The following is a 25,585-nucleotide window of genomic DNA, read 5'->3' as shown; positions in this document are numbered from 1 at the left end:
CCCTACAGAACTGGTGCCTTCAGAGAGCCACTACATTTACGTTTTGGCGTCCCTGGGCTGGTTATTTTCCTACACAGGGAACAACATCTGCCGTGATCACTTTTGAGTCAGTGTGAATCGTAGTGTGCCGCAATTGTTTTTAAAATTGGTTTTGTAGGCATGGTGCATTTGTCTGTGAAACTTGAATGCTGTGCTTTTTCATGCAGAATCATCGGCAGGAGCAAAGCTTATTCAATCTTTGCGCACAGCGCTCCATCAGAAATACTTTGTCCAAGTTTTGAAGAGATTGTGGGATTCTCTCCACACGTTCACATAGTGTACCTCAGACAACAACACCATTCGATAGGAAATTGATTCTGCTTCTTGCAGTTGTTCCTGTGGTTGCAGTAGTTACAAAGTTGCACTTTCCTCCACCTTCTGCTATAGTATTCACTGGGTGAGCTTCATCATTTGGCTCAGAAAGGTCAACTGTGCTTCGGAAAAAATCAGCAGCAGTGTCGTTATTTTGTCGGTGAGTATGGCTGTCTTTTAAAGCACATGAAAAACACGAGTTTGTGGATTTCTCTAAATAGCAATGAATTCAGTTGTGCAGTGCTTTACTGCTTTCAGAGGGTCTCTTATTGACGCTGCTATAGTAGACAAGTGGCATAATCACAAACACAACCATTTGTGCCGGCTGTTTCACTAAGTATTAAGCTTTTTCAACTATCACATGATTTTAACTAATTTAACATCATCTCCAGGAGAGCACCTCGCACTGCTCACTGAGCTGATGTATGTGCCCATTTCTCAAAAATTAAATATCATCTGAACTGATTTTTTCTATTTTAAATGCTTTTCTACTCTTTTAATATTTCAGTAAAATCTTTTATTTTGAAGTACTTTCCATTGATATTAATCCTAGTCCTGATGAATGATTCTGGGACATGGTGCGTCTTGAATAATGTTCTTATAGGTTTCAGTTTGGAAAAGTGCGCTCTCCAGAAGCTACCGAAACCTCTAATGGTCGCACAAAGCTTAATGCAATAGCAACGTTTGGGGTTGAAAAAGAATATTACTTGCTATTAATACGAACACTGTTACATGAGGCGCGTAAGGACTATTTTAGCTCAGATCATCAATTTATCTTACATTTCTACTCCATTAATATCGCTATTGAGTGCTAAAGGTAGGTCCTGTCAATACTTCATGAGATCTTCTTAAGAAAACTTAAAAAAATATATTTCCAGTGCTGAACAAAAAGTAAAAAATACCAATTATGTGCAACTGATAAAATCTCTCTTCCAGGGATGTTGTAGCCACATGCAAATTACTTTATCAGCTTTAAAAGTTTCTTTTGCATTTATAAGATGATCAACATGACACTCAAAACATACCTGTATTCAGTAAGCGCTGAGTCTGCTGGCTGAGCAAGTTGCCTCCTCACACACAATAGCACCCCTGAAGCTAAGATAAATGAAGAGAAATTGCTTTTATTGGGCACTTTTCATATCCGATGAGGTTGACATCTCCCAAGGGTGACAGAGTTCTTTTGCGACACTGCTTTTCCCTTTTTTCTTCTTTCTGTACTCTGATGGAAAAAAACGAGAAAGCATGTACGGGAAAAATGTATTTTTTTCATGGAGAAAACGTGCACCAGGAAATGTTTTGTTTTGAAGAAGTGATTTAACATGATACATGACCTAATTTACTGTAGCAAATGCTCAAACTGCAAGGTCTGCCTTACTACAAGAGAGAAGTAGAGTGAAGATGTCATAATTTCACTGCGTTGTTGAAGAAAACATTTTTTCTTTGAATTCTAAATCAATCAGAATTTCAGAGTGACACACAAACCCTTTGTCTGTTTTAAAGATATGATTTTTAAAAACTGATAAAAATGTAGAAAACATGTTTCTCACTTTTAGATGGTATGGTGTATTACTAGTTGCAGTGCTGAACTCACCATGGTGCAATTCAGTTACATGATTGGCCAGTGGTTTAATGGATAACGCATCTGATTTTGCATCATGAGATTGTAGGTTCGACTTCTACCGGATTTGTGTGATTTTAAATCAGGGTCCTCAGAAATAGATGTCCATTATGTGAATGAACCGCACCTGAAAGCAAATGTTGGGTCGGGTTTCCTTTCTTTCCTGCATGAAATAGCAAATCGTTACAACAAGCACCAGCTAATGTCCAATAGCGTTGGTCATTTTAATTAACATGAATATACTGTAAGGTCTTGGTACATGGGAGTGGAATTCATCCACAATTTAAAAAAGGACAAATAATATTTATTTTATATAATACAAAAGTGACCTAAAACTCTGTAACTTTCAGGTTAGCTTGAACCTGTAATAAAAAAGGGGCCTGAAACTTCCATTCTGTGATGTAACTGTCTTTAAAGTCGGACGTGATGTTTCACGGATGTGCAGTGTGCCTTTTCTCTTGTCGTGTTCAAAATGACTTGCTGTGCAATCTCTTGAATGCGTGTTCTGTACTGCTCTGTTATTTCATTTAGATTATCTATGTGGTATACAGATAAAACTGGACTGCATGGTGTAATGTCTGGGTTCAGAACCTGAAAATATATCAGCCAATCTCAACATGATTTGAACACACAACTTTCTAATGTGGTGTCAGATACGCTACCATTACGCCACGAGGCCACTCCCTAGAAGTGCTTTTAATTCCCCCAAGGAGAAAAATCAGCGTCCCTGAAAAAGTTTTTTTTTCATTCTCTCCTGTGAGGATGCCGGTCTTCCAACGAGGGTTTCTTCTTCCCAGACCACAGATTATTCTTCCTGTCCGGCTCTCTCACAGAGAGCAGACACACCGTCTCCACTAATGTGTTTACTACATCTATAGATCTGACCCCCTACAGCCCTGATATTCCTGGACAGGATCCCATATTGAGCAGTATTTCTCGCGTTGTGAACTTACAGTGTGTACACAATGCACTTTATACACAAAGTAAGTGTTTTTGTAACTCTAGGACGTTTTCTGAAAATGTTACTGGCATGCCAAAATCGCCCCCTCAACTGAACAGTCCCACCCCCCTCAGTTTTGGATAAAAGGTTTGGATAAAAAGTTTTTGAACACTTTCACTTAACTTGCGCCGTAAAAAATAGTTGTACTTTGTCAATGGTCAGATAACTACACTAACCCCGAATTCACAGTTACTACATCGGACTGTTTGATGTGCAGGAGGGCTATCCGTCCAGGAACAGCATGTTACATAGTATCTATGTTTTGGGGTGTCAACATTATTACGACCTTATTTGCTCAGGTGGACCACTGCCTTGCAGTAGTTTATCCTTATACTTACAATTGTTATATAACTAGGACTGTAGTTATAGAAGTTTGTACTTTCTGTTGGTTTTACAATGAATTCTTAATGATTCAGAACGTAGCGCAATTGGTCAGGTTGGGGTGCTTTTAAAGCGGAGTTATGCCGAGGTTGTGAATTCAATCATCACGTGGAGTAGTTTCTGTTTTCAGCTACAGAAACTCGCTGTTGAATTTAAGTCTGTTCTTGTGTTACTTTTTCCGCTCGATGGAGCTGTGTTAATGCAGGCACACCTGCTTCCACGTCAAGTTATTTTATTGTTGCTCACAAACCAACACACTGCAGACACCTCTGATATTGTCACTGCTTGTGGGCCACATGTTCCTGCTGTCAGCCTACCATGATCATACACCTATAGAAATATTACTGCTGTAGTACAGGAGCGAACAAACGAAACAAAAGCACACCAAGTTTAAAAAGGTCAAAATGTGTTAAAGCCCGTCCTCGAGAAGGATGGGGTCCAAACCTACTTGTGCAGAGTATCATGTATTAAGAAGTTATTGCTTTAACCACTAGGCCACCACCATACACACTTTAGCTCCTTCCGGACATGAGTTGGCTTCTTTCCCCATACACGAGGGTAATTTTCCTCTTCCACCTACAATTTCAACATTTACCTCGGGAGATGTCAAACCACAGAGCCTGTGCTGCGCTTCAGTGTTAGCTGTAGTGGACACCCCATTGAACATAAAAAGCAAATTGAGCTCCTTGGACATAAGCCATTTCTCATCACTTGCTCAGCGAGCAGGCTCAGCGCACACTGAATGCAGGTGTCTCAGAGCAATTGAGATGTGTCCAAGTGGCTGTAAAAGGGATATTTAATGCCAGTGCCGTGGCTTAGTTCTCCGACAGCAGGCGAAGCGGCGCGCCGGTTGGAGTATTCTCGGTCGCATTTAATGGGAACGTCATGGCAGCGTCAGCTCAAACCACCAAATGGAGACGGGCGTGCCGACAAGCTGACCCTGCTGATGCGGGATTAACATGAGGCTGAGAGAATGCTGTGGCTTAGTTGGTTAAAGCACCTGCCTAGTAAACAGGAGATCATGGGTTTGAATCCCAGTGATGCCTTTCTTCCTGTCTTGCCACACAGTTTATCATTATGGACAGCAACATGCTTCTACATTAAATTTAAAGGAAGTGTTCATTTAATTTTTGGAACAACTTGTTTTTAAAAAAATCCATACAAATTGCGAAAGATAAAATACTCATCTTTCTTGTCGGTGCAGAGGAATTACTGCCAGCTGGCAAGGAAATGAAAACAATTTTTTTGTCTTTAGCCAAAAATCTGTGAATGTAGAAAAAAGGTGACGTGCCTTAGTTTCTATGGCACAATCAGTCATCGTATCCTTCAGTTAAACATAACGTTGGTAAATCAAAAGTCCCCAGAGACGCATTTCAAATTAATCTGACCTCAACACCGTCTCTCCTAAATGTGATGGGGTTTCTTTGGATGTCCTTAAGCATCCTGATAGTTGCAAAGATTTCAAACTTTTGGCACAAGTCAAACTCCAAGAAGTTAATAGTTGAGCGCCTAAGTCAATATCACCTGGAATGTGATTATGTAAATTTAAATAGTATTCAAAATATTGCAATTTTGTTGTAGTTTAAAAAGATATTTTAGCTGGGGATCCTCAAATGATGAGGGTAGAAAAAAGAACCATTCGACACCATCAGGAGTGCTTAACGTGTGATAAAAATGTTTTTTAATCACAAAGTGAAAATAGTGAATTTGTCTTTCACTTAGGCGTTCATCAAAAGCTCATTAAACGATGAAGGAGAGGTTTGTGTTCCGAATTCTCTTCGTGCCTCATTGTCTTGCTTTTATTTTTAAAATGTACACTGTTGGCTATTCACTCTTCCTAACACGATTAAAGAGCCGAGTTTAGTTCAGAGGTAAAGCATCTCATGCATCATATGAAGCTCTGTTTTCTATCACCAGCGTCTCCACTCTGGATTTCTTTTTAAGCGCGATATCTTTTCTGTGATTTCTTTCGTTTGAATTCCCTCATGTGTGAATTTCAGCGCGACACATAAACTCGTTTGTCTGTTTTAAAGAGATGCAATTTTTAGTAACTTTAGTAAGAACTAAAGTTAACTACTCCCATAGTAATGCGTGGGGTCCTATCAATAGAAAAAAAAAAATTGTTGTAACCCGAAAACACAACAAACACAAAACGAGAAGTCTTCCAGGAACCTAGGTAAATCCCTGTAGCAGTCTAACAACTATGAAAAAAAAACAACCAAACGCAACAACTTCAAAAGAAAAAGAACATTAAAAACAAATCTGGGGAACAACAAAAACACAGAGTCTAATGCGAGAGCTTTATCAAGTCTTCAGTGCTCCTCTCGTCTCAGTAGACCTCTCTCATATATTTGTGTACAGGTCAGCTGGAGGTACACAGTTGCTGGTAATTTAAGTAGGGAGCTGCGTCAGCATGCATGGGCTTCAAAGGAAAAAGTCAAGGTTTATTCCTTGCTGAAAAGAGAAGGAAACAATGTTTCAGCTGTGGAGCCTTATTTGATTATGACTCGAAGTAAACCTTTACTTCTTCGTTTGATGTTAATTTATCTCCATCAGATACCTAAGAGTATCTAAACTCGAAAGTTGCTTTCAGTAGCTAAAGACACTGCTCCAGGTGAGGCTTGAGGGAGATCTGCTCACAAGCAAGTATTAAACACTTCAGCATTTACTGTTCGAATACCACACTTTGTCAAAACACTGCCGCTTCTTAAGTTAATAAGTAACGGTTTTTGAGCACGCATTGTATTGTTAATGCTTATATTAAAAAAGCATAAATTCACATAATGGAATTTGGACTGAACAAAGTAGCCCAGCCCCTTTACAACATTACATACCCTCTGATTAAAGCTTAAAACTATAGCAGCAGGAGTAACAATAATGGCAACAACATGTTTGGAGTTCGGCATTTCATTTATTCTGCGGAAACATCGTATCGGAATGAACTGCCCGAGATAAAAGAGTAATTGCGGCTTCAGATCGGTTTTACAGAGCATTGCGTTGTTCTGTTCATGCTGACTACACGCTTTAAATTTGTCATTTACTGCAAGCGTTGCTTTTCCAGGTTTTTCTGAAATTCCTCGCATTTGAGCCAGCACTAAAATATTTCATTCCCGTCGCTGAATACATAGTGGAAACGGTATTTGCAACGGAATGCTGTCACACATGAAACCTCTTTGTTATTCGGTTCTGAAGTTTGAAAATGAAGATAAAATGGGGGTCACTTCATAGGCTTGAAAGAAGTCCAAGCAGTATAAAAACCAGCGAACTATCACAAAGGCTGCACCTTTCTTCTGCTGCTTTTATAAATCAGCCTTAAACATTTGAATGCATACCTTACTGCTGCTAATCACATTCACGTGTTTACGAAGCTTTTTTCTGTCCGTTTTCTTTTTGCTAAGCAGTTTCTCCGTTTTCCTCATACTGTGATTGTCAGCGAGCACAACAAGACTGAAACAGTGTAAAGGCAGGTAAAAAAGACAGGGTAAAACGCCTGACTGTCGGGAGTGGGATTTGAACCTGTGCCACTATTTGGAGAGCGAAACACAAAGCTTAAAAGACACGAATCTGAATTTGCTGTTTTTAACCGCTCGACTATCCTGAAAAAATGTGTGCTGATTGCACCAGTTGCATGCGATTTTCCGTAACTTTAGGACGATTGATACAACTGGACGAACACAATTTGTGGCGTTTAGCATGACATGGAAAACGGTACCGGAGCATTCGGGTCCGGACTACTAGACTCAGAAACATTTTTTACCCGCGCACTATCAAACTATTAAAATCCCAGCCTCTCTCACTCTCACCTCACCTCTCACTTATGATCTGAACCTCACAGTGCCTTCTTACCAAAAACCCAAACACACATTGAAAATCTCCCTTTACCATACATGTCAAAATCTCAGTCCCCATAATTTCTATCCTTTTATTTCATTCTTTTGATGTATGTTTTTGCACATAACCTGTTACCTTTTTGTTGTTTTGCACACTGCCTGCACATCGACTGTTGTCTCTGTCTTTCTTTTGTTATACAATTGTATTGTTGTTGTGTTGTTGTGTTTTTTTCTTTGTACTACTTATGTCCGAGAGCTAGCTAATAGCTAATACCATATACCTGTGTATGAGTATAATGACAATAAACTTGAACTTGACATAGTCTTGCAGGCAGTATATTATTTTATCGTTTACTCGTTAAAAAAAACACGGTCTTCTCGTTCCTAAGTCAAATTTTTAGTGCTTTCGAACGTTACTTCCAACCTGGACTGACAGCTCACCAGATCTGTTTGTGATCAGACCATGGAGTGGGGGGCTGTACGAAGCAAGCAAAAACAAGGCAGGATATGCAAGAATACTAATCACTGGCGACAGTTATGTTCTCTTACTAGTGAGACTCCTACATTGCGAGTTTTTTGAAGACTTTGAAATTAAAGTAAAGCGGTGACAAATGAAACAGGCACGGGTGAGGATTGAACCCACGATCTTTGGTTTACGAGACCAACGCCTTACCATTTGGCCACCGCGCCTTCAAGTCAACATGGGAATAATGTTGTTCAAATTATTTTTTTCTGAATCTGGTTTACATCGCCTGGAGGCAGCAACAACAATAAAAGGGATACTTAACAAGGAGATACGCTGTAGCAGTGCGACTCCAACAGATGCTCCTGAAGAGACTGGAGGTTTAAGCCAACTCCTTAGAGCGCTCGGCCGCGTTACTCTCAACAGCGGCTCTTCAGCTCTTGTTGTTTGACCTAGTGGTTTTATAACGTGTGGAAACGACCGCAACTTCGTTTTCTGAGATGCTTTCTCTCACGTGGTGAAATCTCGACCTCTTTGGCATCTCTGGCTTTAGTTTTTCTGTAGAGCACCTCTGCTTATAGTGCCCTTGAAGTTTAACAGGAACAGGATTTTAACAGGAAGACGCATTCCCTAACGATCTCTCCTGTTTTAGAAATGCTTCATAAGGCGTGTTTGATTCAACGGACAAACAGTATACTAATTGTCCAATGCAGATCTATGCGGCATTCGTACTGGATTTGAGTGGGATTCTGAAATACTTCTTGCAAAGGTATTCAGACTTTCTTGAACCTATAATAAAAACACAGACCTGAAACTCCCTAGCTTCCAATCTCTGATGTTACTGTCCTTAAACTCGGACGTGATGTTCTGCAGACGTGTGCATAATGTCCTGTTTTCTTACAGTGTAGACATTTTTGCTGTTCACGCTCCGCATTCATCTGCTTTGTGCATTGTTAGTCCGCACCTGTAACATGTAATGTCAGCCGTCCCTGTTCTTCTATATCTCTAGCATGACTGCGTCCTGCTGCTCGGCTTTTGTTTGTAAAGTTTGAGCGAGCGCCCCGTTCAGTGTCACTTTGTCACTGTGGTCAGAAAGCATTCTTGAATTTGCTTGAGCTGCTTCATGGATTCTAGCGACTGTAAGAGCTCTTTCTAAAGTCAGCCCTTCCTCCTGCAGCAATTTATAGTCTCTTATGTGCACATTTTTCCACAAGTTGATCTCTTATCATGTCAGTTTCGAATACTCCAAAGTCACAAGATTTAGCCAGTTCTCTTAGTGCAGTCACAAAAGCATCAACAGATTCGTCCTCAGACTAAGTTCTCTGCCTAAATTTATGCCGTTCCAAAACCACTTTTCTCCGCGGTGTAAAGTAAGCGTCTAAAGCAGCTACAGTCTGTTCATATGTACCTTTTTCTCTTGTGTTCCGTATACAAATCCGGAGCTCGGAGGTTCAGTAGAAGCGGTGGAAAAAGCTGGGCACAAGCAAAGCTTCTCGGCGCGGCTGCCATATCTTCCGTGGCGCAAGCTAAACGAAAAGTCCGAAAATTCAGAAGTTCGTTTCTACCAGCAAGAGAACTAAAATCTGCACTGTTGTGCTCACTTTGAGTCCGTCAAGCACTCATCTCTCGTCGCCATAAATGTTGTGTATCTAAATGTAGAGACGTTTTTATATTATTTTAACTATTTTATTAACTACACAGATCACGCCCTTACACCATATATTCCTGCCTTCTACTCTCTCGTTCTGTTAGTTAACAGAACTTGAGCTTGCGCCATGGAAGATATGGCAGCCGCGCCGAGAAGCTTTGCTTATGCCCAGCTTTTTCCACCGCTTCTACTGAACCTCGGAGCTCCGGATTTGTATACGGAATACAAGATATGGATGGAGTCGTACAGATTTTTTTAAATAGCCAGTGGATCTACAGAAGCTCCGGATGCCGTGAGACGGGCTACACTACTGCACTGTATTGGGGCGCCTGTGCAGTGGATTTTCGCCAACCTCCCTGGAGAAAAAGGTACATATGAAAAGACTGTAGAGCTGCCTTAGACGCTTACTTTACACCGCGGAGAAATGTGGTTTTGGAACGGCATAAATTTAGGCAGAGTACTTAGTCTCAGGACGAATCTGTTGATGCTTTTGTGACTGCACTAAGAGAACTGGCTAAATCTTGTGACTTTGGAGTATTTTAAACTGAAATGTTAAGAGATCAACTTGTGGAAAAATGTGCACATAAGAGACTATAAATTGCTGCAGGAGGAAGGGCTGACTTTAGAAAGAGCTCTTACAGTCGCTAGAATTCATGAAGCAGCTTAAGCAGAATCAAGAATGCTTTCTGACCACAGTGACAAAGTGACACTGAACGGGGCGCTCGCTCAAACTTTACAAACAAAAGCCGAGCAGCAGGACGCAGTCATGCTAGAGAAATAGAAGAACAGGGACGGCTGACATTACATGTTACAGGTGCGGACTAACAACGCACAAAGCAGATGAATGCGGAGCGCGAACAGCAAAATGTCTACACTGTAAGAAAACAGGACATTATGCACGAGTGTGTAGAAAGAAAGACGGTTCCCATCAGGAAAAGAAATTTAATACAAATAAGGAAGGGACAAAACTGCGAGCAGTTCAAGAACCGTCTTCAGACTCAGATGAATTTGTTCATTCCATTGACCCTGAAGGTAAAGAAACTGTTCGAATAAATGGCCAAGAGATAAAAATGTTGATAGATACAGGAAGTCAAAGAAACTTTATTGGAGTAGAACTTTTAAAGAAAGTGTTTGCACACAGAACTAAACTTCAGCAGACTAAGAAGAAATTTTATGCCTATGCACAAATTAGTCCACTTAAGTGTGTTGGCTACTTTGAGGCACAGATGAAATTGCAGAAAAATTTAATAAAGGACAAAGTCTATGTATTGTAGTTGAAGGAAATGTAGAAGCGTTGTTGAGAAGAAAAGCATGTTTTGATCTGAAGATTCTGAATGTAGGACACTGTCAATGTGGTTGACCAGTCTTCAGAGAGGTTTCAGCAGTTAGCACAGGAATATGAGTCACTCTTTAAAGGTTTAGGACAGATCAAGGTTACAGTAGATGAGAAAGTTTCACCAGTAACTCAAAGTCTGAGACGAGTACCCTATCCAGTGATAGAAGCTGTTAATCAGGAGTTAGATAAAATCCTGGATGATGGAATTATTGAAGAAGTGAATCAAGGTGCAGAATGGATCTCAAATATTCTGATAATACCTAAAAAAGACACCAAGGAAGTGAGACTGTGTGTGGATCTGCGAGAAGTGAATAAAGCAGTTATCAGAGAGAGACATCCAGTACCAACGGTTGGCAGCATATTGCAAGCAGTGCAAGGAGCCAAAGTTTTTGCAAAGTTAGATGTTCGAAAAGGGTTCTGGCAAGTTGAGTTGGCCCCGGAATCAAGACACCTGACCACCTTCATCACACACAGGGGTTGTTACCGTTTCAGAAAAGTTCCTTTTGGCTTGTCTAGTGCTCCAGAGGCCTATCAGAAGGCTATGGACTCGATGTTGTGTGAAATGCCAGGTGTTGTATGGTATATGGATGATGTTGTAGTACATGCGGAAAATGAAGAACAACTTGAACAGAGGCTCAGGCAAGTATTCCAAAGATTCCAAGACAGAGGCTTAACTTTAAATAAAGATAAGTGTATATTTGGCCTGAAAGAGATCGAGATACTGGGACATTTGGTCACTGCAGAAGGAATAAAACCAGACCCGAAAAAGGTGACAGCTGTTTGCAGTGCGCTGAGACCTGAGAATGTTGCACTTTTGCGCTCATTCTTAGGAACTTGTGGATTTTTGATGAAATTTATTCCTAATTATGCAGATATATCAGAACCCCTTAGAAAACTAACGAGGAAAGGACAGAAGTGGGAATGGACATCGGAAACTGAGAAAGCCATTGCCGAGTTGAAAAGAGCACTTGTAACTGAACCATGTCTGGCATACTTATACTAGATGCACCAACAGTAGTGATCAGTGACGCGAGTCCTGTAGGACTTGGAGCAGTATTGCTACAAAGACAAGAAGATGGACAGAACAAGCCAGTGGCATATGCAAGTCGCTCACTTACCCCAACAGAAAGGCATTACTCACAAATAGAGTGTGAAGCCTTGGGTTGTGTTTGGGCAGTGGAACATTTTAGGACATATTTATGGGGAGGCAAGTTCACACTTCAAACGGATCATAAACCCCTCATTTATATGTTCAATCCCAAAAAGGCAACATTGTTACCACCCAGGATACAAAGACTTGGATTGAGATTATGGCCTTATGATTACAAAATTGAACACAAGGTAGGGAAAACCAATGTCGCAGACTCATTGTCACGTCTTCCTTTACCAGACACAGAAGACACTGGTTATGTAGACACCTATGTTGATGGAGTGCTTTCAATCAGCACTTATGAACTGCATGCACTGACACTTGAGGAACTTAAGCAAGCAACAAACGAAGATGACACATTGAAATTGTTGATGTCCATAGTGGAAAAAGGACAATGGCCTAATCCAATTCCAGACGAACTGCAGCCATACCACAGGTGTAGGTTGGAGTTATCTACATATGATGGACTGCTTTTAAGAGGACAGAGGATTGTGTTACCGAAAACAAAAATCAGACAAGCACTGAAAATAGCACATGAGACACATCAGGGTGTAGTTCGTACAAAACAGTACCTGAGAAGCAACTTTTACTGGCCCAACATGGACAGTGATGTTGAAAGACTGGTCAGGAATTGTTCCACTTGTGTGTTGAATCAGCCATTGTAGGAGGATCAACCTCTCCAACCACTTGAATTACCACCAAGGCTTTGGACAAAATTGGGCATTGATCTGGTAGGTCCCATTCAGAATGAATACATATTGACTGTCATAGACTATTATACCTCTTACCCTGAGGCGGTTGTTGTATCAGACATATCTTCAGCCACAGTTATTAGAGAGCTGATGAAAATCTTTGCATGATTTGGTTATCCACTAGAGGTAGTAACAGATAATGGCAGGCAATTCATAGGACAGTTGTTTGAATCATTTCTGACTAACTGGAATTAAACACATCCGTGCATCACCTTACTATCCGAGCAGTAATGGCAAAATTTAAAGATTTCACAGATACCTGAAAAAGGCCTTGAGAGCAGCTGCGACAGAAGGAAAAAAATGGAGAGAGAAACTCCCTAAGATTCCGCTGGCTTATACATCAACACCTCACAGGGCATCTGGAGAAACCCCAGCTAATCGTATCTTTGGACGTGATATCCGGACTAAACTACCAAACATGGAAAAGAAAGAAGAAGAGCCAAGGGACATTCAAAAGACAAAAGATTTCCATAGAATTGAATCTGCAGAAACAGAATATGCTGAGAATACAGGACTTTCTGACGTGCAGGAATTGCCGAGTCCTCAGACAGTGGAGAGTACATCCATAGGAGAGCCAGTAACTTTGCCCAGAAGTGAAGTAACAACCAGAAGTGGCAGGGTTATTAGGAAACCGGCTCGTTACAGAGACATTTAAAAATATAAGACTTGCATAGCTCTCCATATGTTAAATTGCCCTATTTTGTTTGTGTTATCTATGTACAGTAGATGTTGCTTAGACTGCTAGAAATGAGGTGATATTTAGAAGTGACTTAAGTAGAAATTGAACTAAAATTTGAGTTGGTACGCATAGAAATAGTTGTAAAAAAAGTTGTAGGTGTTGAATAGAAATGGAAGGTTTTACATACATTTTGTTGTAATAGTTAATAACCATTTACTGTGTGTTGATATAGAATTGTTACAATTGTATGGTAAAGTTATGGACTTTAAAAATAACAAAGGAAAGGATGTAGTTTAGTGAGTAGACATTGCGAGACAACAGAACGAGAGAGTAGAAGGCGGGAATATATGGTGTAAGGGCGTGATCTGTGTAGTTAATAAAATAGTTAAAATAATATAAGAACGGCTCTTTATTAAGATACACAACAGAGATATTTCAAAGTTGATGGGAAATTTATTTTTTGACACAGAATCAGATTGAAATAACACAGACGACCGGGATATGTAATATCACTTTAATCTCTGAAAGTCACAATCAGCTTGACACAAAGTACATAAGGAGTCCTCTCTGCACTAGAGTTCAAAGACCAGTCAGGCAGGCTCATAGTTCCTATTAGCTGTAGACCTGAGAAGAGCTAACCTGCACTAATTAAGACTGTAGACCTGAGGAGTTACTCTGCACCAGTGAGTAAGAAAAATGTTTAAGGGATAGGTATCACTGTTATGGCCTGTTTCTCTTGATCCGCTCGTAGACGGCTGAAGCTGCTCTACCCACCCATACACTGGCCGTAGTGCCAACTATAGTTCCTGTGGCGATCCCAGCCTGCACAGTTATAGCGCCCCCGACCAAGAAGGCCCCAGCCACGCCTCCAGCCACACCCCCAGCCACGGTCAGCACAGGTATGGTCACCACACAGCCCACAGTCAGGCCAAACTTGATCTGATAGATCTGCAGGAACTTCTCACTCTTAGTGGCTGTGTACTCGCAGAGCTCCTCAAACTCCCGCTGGCTGACTTTGTCCTTTACATAGTCCAGCAGTTCTGTCTTCTTTACCTCCAACATCTCCCTCATCTTCTTTGGACGTTTCAGCATGTTATTGCTCTACAGAACATTGAGGGGTAAGTACACTTCAGAGTAAAGGATAGCTCCATATATCTTTTGAACATTCCAGTACACCCCAGAAACAAGCAGAAGACTACTCCAGAACACCCTGGACACAAGAGCCTATGCCAGGACACAAACAGAATGCAAATGTACACAAAGAAACAAGGAGTGTCCATCAGGACACCCCAGAATGAAGCAAGAGGTACCCCAATTAAGCCTGTGAACTCCCACACACATCTATAAACTGAAAATATTCACACACAATCATATATTTACCTGCTTATGCAGAAAGCCATCAAATTCCTCCTGCGCCTGCAGGAGAATGAATTCCTTCAAGAACTTCTCTCGCTCAGAGCCGAGGAACTGTGAGAGCTCCTGGAAGTCCTGCTGACTGACTTCACCCTGCACATGGGACAGCAGCTCTACCTCCTTCTGTTCTACAGTCCTCCTCATCCCCTGTGTGGGGACGGGCATGATACTTCTCTGAGGAAACACAGCACAGGGTCACTTTAGAGTAGAGAGCGTCACACTACGCCCTCTGAACTGCACAGGGCTCCCAGAAACAAAAAGGAGCCAACCACAAAATACCCCAGAAACAAGCAGAAGACATCCCAGTGGCATCCAGTAAAATACACAGACAATGTGACTTACAAACACTCTCTCATACCCTCCTTGTTTGTCACACTCTCACAGCCTCCATGTTTCTAACTCTCACATGCTTCTTGTTTCGCATACTCTCACACCCTCCTTGTTTCTCACACACACCCTCCTTGTTTCTCTTACACAAACACTCTCACACCCTCAATCTCACACACTAACTCCTCATTTCACACACACACCCTCCTTGTTTCTCTCACCTTCACATACCCTTCTTGTTTCTTTCACACTCTCACCCTCCTCATTTCTCATACACACTCCTTGTTTCTCACACGAACACACCCTCCTTGTTTCACACTCACACCCTTCTTTATCACTCTCACACCCTCCTTGTTTCTCACACGAACACACCCTCCATGTTTCTACCTCTTACACACCCTCCATGTTTCTACCTCTAACACACTCACCCACCCTCCTTGCAAGACTTTAACATATCAAAGGATCCTCAGTTCCTCGCAATATTGTCTGCAAGGTGAACCTTTGTAGGGATGTCCGAGAACATTTTTGGGTAATGTTTCTTTCTTGAGGTTTGGGAGGGAGCCATAAACTCTACTGGAGCTTTCAGAGGAGTAAATGATTTTCTGGAAGTCAGGTTGTCTCAGTATCTAAGACACATAAAGCGCAGAGACAGTAAGATCTGACTTCAAGCAGAACCTTTTCAAATCTTAGGTTCTTTTAAAACCCTGTGTGACAGAGGCATCTCTTTCACCGTCCACAGACGGTACAGTACACGACACACATTATCCCACAAGTTACACCTGTTGTGCATCCACTTTCCTGTCAGTTAGCTAGCTCATGAGGGTGCACCCTTGTGGCTTGGCTGGCAGTTTCCCATTTCATACACGCAAAACATTACCAGAATTTATTTTGAAATCGGTTTCCTGTTATCTGTAGTAAATCAGACACAAACACAAACTCTGAAGGGCTAACGTTATATTTTCTGTTTATTTGTACTTAGCTGTGTGAGAGAGCTGATAGGGCCTAAGTGTGTTGGGACTCCTGGTTTGTAATTATCAGAGGAAGGGTTTATTATTTTTTGTGTATATTTGTTTCATTTCTTTACTTTTCCACTATATATAATTGTTTGTTGGTTTGTGGGGAGCACTGTCCTAATAAATCATCACTTTTGCACCTAAGTGCCATTGTTCTGTTTTAAAATAACTAACTTGGGCACTCCTCCTGCCCTCCCTGTGACACCCTGCTCCTTGATATTGTGACAGACAAGAAGTAGGATTGCTTTGTAGTAACAACAATGGAAAATAAAGAAATTCTTACTGATCATAACTGATAATTCTTTTGCTGTATGCTGTAAGTCAGAACCAGTAGGTTCTTGAAATATCTCTAGCAGTCACAGGACTTGAACTGTAATGAAAACATAAGGGGAAAGAGAAACACAGAGAGGACATTGCTGCACAACAGCTTGAAAGCAGGAGTGTGAAAACATCAAATCTTCAAAAAGATGAGGGGACCCATGTTTAGTATCGCTGTCTCGCGCCGCTGGTGCCTTCATTTCAGTTCTGGTCCTGGGGCTCTATCTGGGTGGAGTTTTTCATGTTCTCCTGTGTTCATGTGGGTTTTCTCTAGGTGCTCCTGTTTCCTCCCAAAGTCCAAAGACATGCTGGTAGATAAATTGGCTTCCCATGCTGGGAGTAACCTGTATTCTGCCTGCAATCTAAAAATGCTCTTGGAAAACTAGTTTACACAAATCTTGTTGCATGGAACCTTATTATTTTCTGTGACCCCTAATGTAACGTTTATAATGTGCTGGCTGTCTTTGCTGTTTAGTTAATACATTTGATGTTGTTTTGTAATATTTTGCAGAGTCTATATGTATTTGCCCTTCATTGTAGTATTTCGTCTCCGAATAATAAACTTCAAAAAAAGAAAACAGAAGGATTATAAGTAGAACACACACACACTTCTTGTTTCATACTCACACCCTTCTTCATCACTCTCACACCCTTCTTCATCAGTCCCACACCCTCCTTGTTTCTCTCACACACAGCCTCTCAACCCTCCTTGTTTCACACACTCACACGCCCTCCTTGTTTCTCTCACACACTCTCACGCTCTCCTTGTTTCACACACTCACATGCTCTCCTTGTCTCTCACATAGTCTCACACCCTCCTTGTTTCTCTCATACACTCTCACGCCCTCCTTGTTTCTCTCACACACTCTCATGCCCTTCTTGTTTCTCTCACACACTCTCATGCCCTCCTTGTTTCCTCATTTCTCACTCTCATACCCTTCTTCTTCATCACTCACAGACCCTCCATGTTTCTCACTCTCACACACAAACCTTCCATGTTTCTCATTTACAAACCCTCGAAGAAAAAAACTTCTTCACTCAGCTTTCCAGACAAGATTGTCAGAAGATTGTCAAACAGAGATCTTTAATTCAATAATCTGAAGGGGAGCATATCACAGAGAATGGGTTTCTCCTAGCACTCAGTAAGATATGCTCACTTAACTGAAGTTACACTTTCTTTATTATACATTAAAAGTAGGCTAGACTTTAACATATCAAATAAATATACAGGGAAAGGACAGTGTCAGAAGTCTTTCAAGCATAAACAAAACAGGACAGGAAGATGCCATTTATCTCTAGTTGAATACAGGCTTTAGTTGCAGAAAGACAGCGGTCTTAGGTGCAAACAGAAAACCTTTCCTGCGCATCGTCACTGTCTAGACCCATGTCACTCAGTCTTCCACACCCTCCTTGTTTCTCACCCCCCCCCCCAGTTTCTTACATGCACACACACAGTCTCACACCCCCCCAGTTTCTTACACGCACACACACACACACTCTCACACGCACACTCACCTGCTCATTCAGAAAGTTGGCGAATTCCTGCTTCTCCCTCGTGATGATGAGGAGAGTATATTCTTTCAGGAATGTCTCACACTCAGAGCCCAGGATCTCCAAGAGTTTCTGGAAATCCTGCTGACTGACATCACCCTGCACACGGGCCTTCAGCTCAGCTTCTTTCAGCTCCACAGTCCTCCTCATCCCCTGTGTGGTGTTGTGCATGATCATTCTCTGAAGAAAGGGGGAGCAAGGTCAACAAGCCCAGGAGTTCAAACACACACACACTCTCTGACACCTTTATACTAACATTGTCACACACTTTCACACACTGTTACCTGCTCATTCAGAAAGATGGTGAACTCCTGCTTCACGTGCCAGAGAGTGAGCTTGTTGAGGGCATGGATGAGCTGGAGGAGGAAGCAAAGGAGTTACCGATTTAACTGACATTGATAGAGACGTTCTGGAATGAAACACACATTTCAAGGAATGATCTATCCTGACAGGCTGAAGGAACTGAGTCTCTGTATTCTGAAGGAACTGAAGACAGGAACAGAGAACAGTTGAAAAGGTTTTCTGGGTCAGCAGGGAAGAGAGGGACACACCTCTGCAGGAGAGGAAATTCTGTATGTGCTTGTGAGAATCACATGTGCCACTTCCTATGAAGACAAGAACAAGTTCAGTGTGGTTTCGTTGTGTAGTGTGGGGTCACAGCTTCACAGTTTCCATCACAGGCTATGCAGGTGTTTGTTAGCCCCAGTTCTGTCAAATTGGGACTGACACCTACACAGCTTCTTCCCCCAGGCCATAACTCTTATAAACACGGACACTTCTCTCATCCCTCCTCTGTGATCAGCTGTACATCTTCATTTGTAGTGCAAAAACAAAATCTACAGATAAAAAGTGATATGTACAATTTAACGATACACACAGTTAAGTAATAAAATGTAAAATTAATACTGTGTATATTTACAGAAAATATCAGTAGCATGTGCCATTATATATATATAGATATTACTTTTATGTTATTAGAATTTATGTCAATACCTGCACTAAGAGAAATTTATTGTACATTTTGTAATTAATGAATAAGGTTTCTGAATTCATTCTCAACAATTGACAGACAACACATCAGAACAACTAACAGTTCATATCACACTGTATCCACTGTATGGCTTGTATTCCATAGGGCTTTACTGCACTGTACTGGTTTTTAACTTTTTAACATGATCTTTGATGTGTTTTACCCTAGTGGTGTATTGATGGCTGTTGATTGGTTCAATGAATAATGTCTTACCTTGAATATCTCTGCCAGTGTCTTTCCTGTCACAGTTGACTGTATTGTCTGCAGGACCTGGACAATGTGGTTGATGTACTCTTTCAAGCAGTGCTGAAACTGTTCATTCATTTCTTAGAAAAACACGAGAAAACAAATGAGTAATAGAAGCTAGTCTTGAATTTAGACTAGACTACTAATTTCTGCTATTCCCAATCCTCACAAACACTGACACATGCAACCCAGTGGATTTCCTCAAAATGAACACTAAACCACCAACCAGACACAAATGGAAACAAGTGCATTAAAACTGAGAGCAGAAGGCGCATCTTTACACAAAGAGCAGTGAGAGTGTGGCACAAGCTATCCAGCTGGATGAGATTCCCAGATCAATGATCTGCTATCTACTACAGAAGCTGGATGTCCTCCTCTTGTTTGTAACCTGTGTGGTGCCATGGGGGTAGTTAACACTACATTGGGCATGATCATGCTCTCATTCTCCCCTGTCACACTCCTTTATAAGCTCTTTTGGGTTTCTTTTCTTTATCATACACACACTTTCCACTGAGGGTGGCAATCACACTAACCACATCATTGAGGTAACAGGATACATAACTCCATAATCCGTTACATCTGGGCCCTTTGACTTCAGAGTCTCCAGTTCACCGAGTTCATCCGTTTCTCCTCACTGCTAGGAACCTCCTGCTTCCAGACCCCAACACAGAGCCTCATGCTTCTACTCCATTAGGTCACTGTTTCACACTCAACAGGTGCCTCAGATTTCCAGGTCCACCTCCAGCCATGATGTCCTCCCCTGACGCCACCAGGTTGAGTTACAACCTGGTGGCTCACACAAGCTCACACTACCTACATCACAGAGTCTATTCGGCACTACACACTGTGCCGAGACCCAACACACTGTCCCTCTCTAACACACACTCACAACCTCTCAGGTTTCTCACTCTCACACCTTTAGGTAATGAACTCACAGCTGCCAGCGCACCTCACATTGTGCCCAGTCACCACTGTGTTACACCTACGTAGCTGCCAGCTCACTTCATTGTGCCCAGCCACCACCGCACTATCTCCCAGAGGGTGCAACTAGATAGACCCCACTCGCTTCCCTGATAACAATGTATTGCCAGGGGGAGGGTCCCTGTACCACACAACCTTCTCTGATCCACACACACTAACTCACAACTCACACATACAGTGGACACGACAGCCCTGCTCTCACACACTAGCAGGATGCTGTCCCTATAAATCTTTCTATGATCTCATAAAGCTCAGTTTCTTCTGTCAGTCTCCTCACAGACTGATGTTTTCTTTTTTTCCCTGCAGGCTATTCCTCTCATAATCCCCGCTGGAATTGTCATTCGTCTCCACCCCCTCACAAGGTTACTTCATCAGCTAATCATTCTTTATTCACTCATACTAGACATGGCGGCACACTCTTCTAACATCGTCCCGACTAGTAGCGGCTCACAGCAGCTCACAGCCGCTACTGTCAAGCTTCAGCCCGGCTCTCCCACAGCAGAGCCTCCACATTTGTCCTTTCACTACTGCAGCCACAGCAACACCATGTTCTTGCTGGATGTTCCCCCCTTTTAAACCACTTCTACAGCTGCAGTTCATTCACCTATTCAAGTCTGGTGTGGTTTCCATGGCAACGTGTCTTCCTTAATCCGAGTTTCCACCCTCCACACCAAACACTCCCTGCATTGTACCACACATGCTTCCAGGCCATTAACAAACTCACAGCATCGCAGAACTTTACCACCCGGAGCTACCTGTAGCTGGTTTTCTACTCAACAGTACCTCCCTGTGGTTGACCAGAACACCTGTCTACAAGATTAGGGCAGCTGCTCTGGGAGTGGAGCTGTCCGGTTTTTACCTTGCATGGTTCCCTGTTGACTCCAAAGCAGTCCGTCCCCAGGAAAGGGCATGAGGTAGCAGCATGGCCTCTTCTCCCTGAGGATCCTCAGAACCTGTTTGTTTGTCCCTGACTCCTCCAAGCGCTGAAAGCACAGACAGACATGTCGACAGGAAAGGGGTAGGATCCCATCCCTCTGTGTCTAAAATAATGCAGCTCTCAGCCTGAAGGAACAGGCTCTGGAGGGGGATTCTTTAGTCTTTAGTCCCAAAATGACAGTCTGAAGGAACTGAGTCTCTTTAGTCTGAAGGGTGTGTCCCACACTGCCAAGCTGGAGGAACAGAGTCTTTTTTAATCCAAAAGGAGTGTCCCACACTGACAGACTGAAGGAACTGCTTCTCTTTAGTCTGTGGCCTGTAGTTGTCTGTATAAGGCACTGTTGTAGCTCCTGACCGGTCTAGAGTATCAGTATCTCTCTGCCTTTCTCAGCACAGGTCAGGGTTATATATATATAAGGTCCATAGTATTTCTCCTACCTGGATGATTCTCTCCAGATGTCGGAATCCTCCAGACTGTCCAAATTCCCGAGTTTGTGTCCAGTCCCGCACCAGGAAATCAAACCCCTTTATCAGAGATTGAGAAAGATCTCATATCAGCTCGCCTCACAAAGTCATGAAATCCTAACGATTTCTATAGATTGAAGAGCCTCACTTGCTGTCCTACAGTACAGCTCAAGTAATAATGTGCATGAGAATGATTGAAATAGATTAAATAGCCAAACCAATATTCTGAGTGAATTATGACAGCTGTTATGATGCCTGCAAATCTGCTTTCTCTCAATTGGACACTGCATGCCTTAGTAAATTGGTACTGCTGAAAACAATGTGTTTATGGCTGCTTTCGACACTGTTAACCATGATATCTTCCTTTCTCATGTTTGCAGAGACTGTGGCTGTGTTTGCAGTTTCTGACACTGCTTCCAATGGTTCAGGTCTTATCTGATGCTGGGGCCTATACTATTCAGAATTTGCCTGTATCTATGTGGTCAATTATAAAGATCACATGGTCTGATCTATCATTTCTATGCTGATGATACTTAAATCTACATCCATACTAAGCCTGACACTGAAGTGGCTGTCTCTGCACTAACTGCATTTCTAATATAAAACCCTGGGTGACTCTAAATTTCCTTAACTTAAACTACAATAAGACTAAAGTCATGTTGCACCTGTGTAACACTAAGGTAAAGCCAGTGTAGTAGCCCTATCTGTGGATAGCAGTGTGCTGGAATTTCAATCAAAATTGAGGAATTTAGGAGTGATCCTCCTAACTTGACTTCCTAACCAGGTGCACATGATCACATTACCCCTGTCCTGGAGTCCTTGCACTGGCTTCCTGTCAGGTTTCTTGTTGACTTCAAAATCCTCTTGCTCACCTATAAGGTTCTGCATGGCCTGGCACCTCAGTAACTGTCTGAACTATTATCACCCTACTCCCCACCTCGCAACCAGTTAAAACAGGCCCTGGTCTGCAGGTGATAAAAGAGATCTGATCTTTTTTTGTGTTCACTGCACTGAAGAGTACATTTCGTACCTGAAAATGCTTAAAGTTAAAAGCTCCTTCACCCTTTTGTGCCACAAGATACAGCAGCTGCAAACAGAGTAAACACAAGCCAGCTGTGTGTCAGAGACAGAGAAAGAGAAAGTCATACTGTAGGTTCTCTCTGTTAAAACTGTCTGTAATTGCAGAGTTAATTGTTTCTGTTTTGGCAACAGTGTAATTTACCACTCATGCCAATAATCCTGAGAAGAATTTGAATCTGTCAGACAGTCTGACAGAGACACAGGCACTCATAAAAAATAAACATGGATACACATATAAAACAAATATACACATATAAAACAAATATACAAATACAATCACATACACAGGCAGACACACATGGGGAAAGATAGGACTGGCCTATTTATATAGCCCTGTGAGGAAAACCAGGCAGCACAGAGCATCACACACAACAGCACCTCGAGTCATGCAGTGCTGTGCTCATGCCACACGTCACCAGCAGGGGGCAAACTCATACCCCAGTCAGAGAGACCCAGCACTGCAATTGCTCCACAGTCCCAGTTGAAGGACCTGTGACACTGAGAGGTTCCCGGCTTTAGCCCCCCACTGCACCACAGCTCCCTTGTGCAGGTGCTGTGTGGCACATCAGGGGATAAGACCGTGGCCGGGTGCTGTACCTCCAGGTATTCCAGCTCTGTTTTCTTCACATCAGCATGAACGTTGAAGATCTGGGAGAGAGGACAGGGGAGACGTCACCTCTCCAGAGCACAGCAAGGGGTACAGAGTCATCAAGGAAGGTGGGACAGGGCCACGCAATTCTCACCATATGTGAGCTGAGAAAGACGCTCAGGGCAGACAGCTTCACGCTCAGTTCCGTCTCCCGCAACAAATCCACGGATCCCTCAGTGTCCACCAGGAAGACAGCCAACTGGACAGAGGGGACAAAAACAGAATATTCTGATCAGAGATGCAGTGGTCATCTGTCTCCTCTTCCCTTCCGGTACCAACACAGAGCTGACAGAGCTTTACACAAAGGGTGGTGAGAGTGTGGAACAAGCTGCCCAGCCAATGGCTCAATGGCCTACTAACTACTGTACCAATCAGACTGGATGGGAATGACCTCCTCTTATTTGTCTGGTGATTTGATACACCAAAACCTTCCCATTCCTGAGCAGAGAATGCCACACAGATGCCCTGAGTGTGGACAAGTGGGTAACAGGGGCTGGTGAGGGTCAGTAGAGCTCTCATTCCTACTTATTCAGGATGCCTGCAGGGTCTGTGAAAGACTCTCTGACTTAGTTCAACCTGCACCTGTCTGAGTCATACAGTTGCGCCCCCTACAACAGATGAATTCCCAGCTTGCCCAGCCCTTGCCTTGCCCCCCTGTGTCTCCAGGAACAGAGGCCGGCTCCAGATGAACACACCCTTCGTCATGGTCTCAGTTCCAGGCTGCCACTCGAACCCTCGCAGAGGCTCATCGTCACTCATCCAGATGTCCTGTGTTCACAGGTAAGGGAGCATTCACAACCATGGTCATAAGACGGGACTTTACACAGAGAGTGGTGGGGGTGGGATGTCAGGGCCGTATGACACTGCTTTATACAGAGAGCAGAGGGGGTGGGGTGCTCTCACCATTTTAGACAGTTTGCGCAGGAGGTAGTTGAGGAGGAAAGACTTGCCCTTCCTCCTCTCCCCGACAATGGCCACCACACAGAGTGGAGTCTCCCTCACATCTGAGCGCAGGAAACACTGCCGAAGCACATTCTCTTTCAACAGGAGGGAGCCATCAGGACTGACATGGACCAGCTGAATGGGCTTGACAGAGCCCAGGAGGTGGGAGACAACATTTAAAACTGAGACCAGGAGGCATTTAACTTTACACAGAGGGTAGTGGAAGTGTGGAGCAGAGTGCTGATGCCCACTGGACGGGCCTCTCTCTCTGACATCCCCCAGGTCAGAGTGCTTGCTGTTGCACCAGGAGCACAGGGCATCTAAAGTCTACCCATCTCACAGTGTACACTGTGCACCTGCCACACCAGGATTCTCCAGCAAGTGTATCTGGGTTTCAAAATGTTCCCTGTAGCCTGACTGTCAGGAAAGCTTCTAATGGAAAAAGAGACGAAGCCTCTGTGTGACCCTGCAGCCCTCGCAGAAAACAATACTACAACTCACCTCCTCTCTCTTGACTGTGCTCGCACGCTCACACACCTTGTGGCATTGGGGACAGGTGATCACGAGGTCGACCCAGAAGGACTCGATGCAGTCTTGGCAGAACTCGTGGCCACACTGGATAATCACTGGCTTGGAGAAACTGCCCAAGCAAATGGAGCACTGAGGCTCAGACAACACGGAGCTTCCTATGTCCTCCTGCTCGAGATCGGGAAGCAGAGAGCTCTCTACTGCCTCCTGCTGCTGCTCAGACATCAGGCAGGCCGAAGACATGCTGGAGCGGAGGGAAGAGAGAGACCGAGACACAGTCAGCAGCCAATCCACAGCCAAAGACAGAAAAGGACTTGGATGGCAGGACCAGCTGTCCTGGAACTGAGTTGTCTTCTAAACACATTATCATGATTTTAAGTTTAAATCATAATAATACCTTTTTTCTGATGGGCACTGAGAATTCCCCATTGACTGTCCCAAGTCACAATAATCCTGTTTAGACAAAGATAAAAACAAGAACAAGGACCAATTCAAGTACGATAGCATTTATAAATACACACACTGACAGATCAGAGCAGTGTAACACACAGTATCGATGACACACTGAGAGATCAGAGCAGTGTAACTCACAGTATCAATCACTGACAGCCCACAGCAGTGTAACTCACAGTATTAATTACATACTGACAGATGAGAGCAATGTAACACACAGTATCGATCACACACTGACAGATCAGAGCAGTGTAGCTCACAGTATAAATCACTGACAGCCCACAGCAGTGTAACTCACAGTATCAATTACATACTGACAGATGAGAGCAATGTAACAATCAGACACCGACATTTACTTAGCAGTGTAGCAGACAGCAGTGATCACACACTGAAAATCAGCAATATTTAACACTGATCACACTACTAAGTATTTATGTTTCAGATA

The 25,585-nt window shown here is 42.8% G+C and overlaps 2 protein-coding genes and 1 non-coding gene across 4 annotated transcripts in view; 1 reads left to right on the top strand and 2 right to left on the bottom strand.

Moving 5' to 3' along the window:
- The window catches only part of LOC148827843 (uncharacterized), a 29,038-nt gene extending 19,553 nt beyond the window's left edge, over window positions 1-9,485 (top strand). The window contains exon 2 of the mRNA XM_088926384.1: window positions 9,426-9,485. Coding sequence (XP_088782510.1) covers window positions 9,426-9,485 — 60 coding nt within the window. The remainder of the gene's footprint in view (window positions 1-9,425) is intronic.
- Window positions 7,799-7,870, bottom strand: trnat-cgu (transfer RNA threonine (anticodon CGU)). Its single transcript has one exon. It is a non-coding gene; the product is annotated as a tRNA-Thr (tRNA).
- Window positions 9,486-13,648: 4,163 nt separating the features above from the next.
- On the bottom strand, window positions 13,649-25,135 carry LOC148827842 (uncharacterized). 2 transcript variants are annotated; one of them, XM_088926186.1, is made up of 14 exons: window positions 25,085-25,135; window positions 24,697-24,931; window positions 23,863-23,985; window positions 23,312-23,416; window positions 23,166-23,216; window positions 22,519-22,575; window positions 21,462-21,548; window positions 20,947-21,070; window positions 19,074-19,186; window positions 18,382-18,435; window positions 18,115-18,186; window positions 17,795-18,010; window positions 14,589-14,795; window positions 13,649-14,309 (listed from the first exon to the last, which is right to left on the bottom strand). In XM_088926186.1, the coding sequence occupies exons 1-14, from the start codon at window positions 25,114-25,116 to the stop codon at window positions 13,929-13,931; spliced, it is 1,857 nt and encodes a 618-aa protein (XP_088782312.1). In that variant the 5' UTR covers window positions 25,117-25,135; the 3' UTR covers window positions 13,649-13,928. The 2 variants fall into 2 exon arrangements, with proteins under 2 accessions (XP_088782312.1, XP_088782313.1); XM_088926187.1 differs by lacking the exon at window positions 18,382-18,435.
- Window positions 25,136-25,585: the final 450 nt, after the last annotated feature.

This window comes from Atractosteus spatula, chromosome 10 (assembly GCF_055471065.1).
Source record: "Atractosteus spatula isolate fAtrSpa1 chromosome 10, fAtrSpa1.hap1, whole genome shotgun sequence".
Taxonomy (NCBI): domain Eukaryota; kingdom Metazoa; phylum Chordata; class Actinopteri; order Semionotiformes; family Lepisosteidae; genus Atractosteus; species Atractosteus spatula.
The sequence above is the reverse complement of the archived record's forward strand: the minus strand, read 5'-3'. Positions and strand labels throughout refer to the sequence as shown.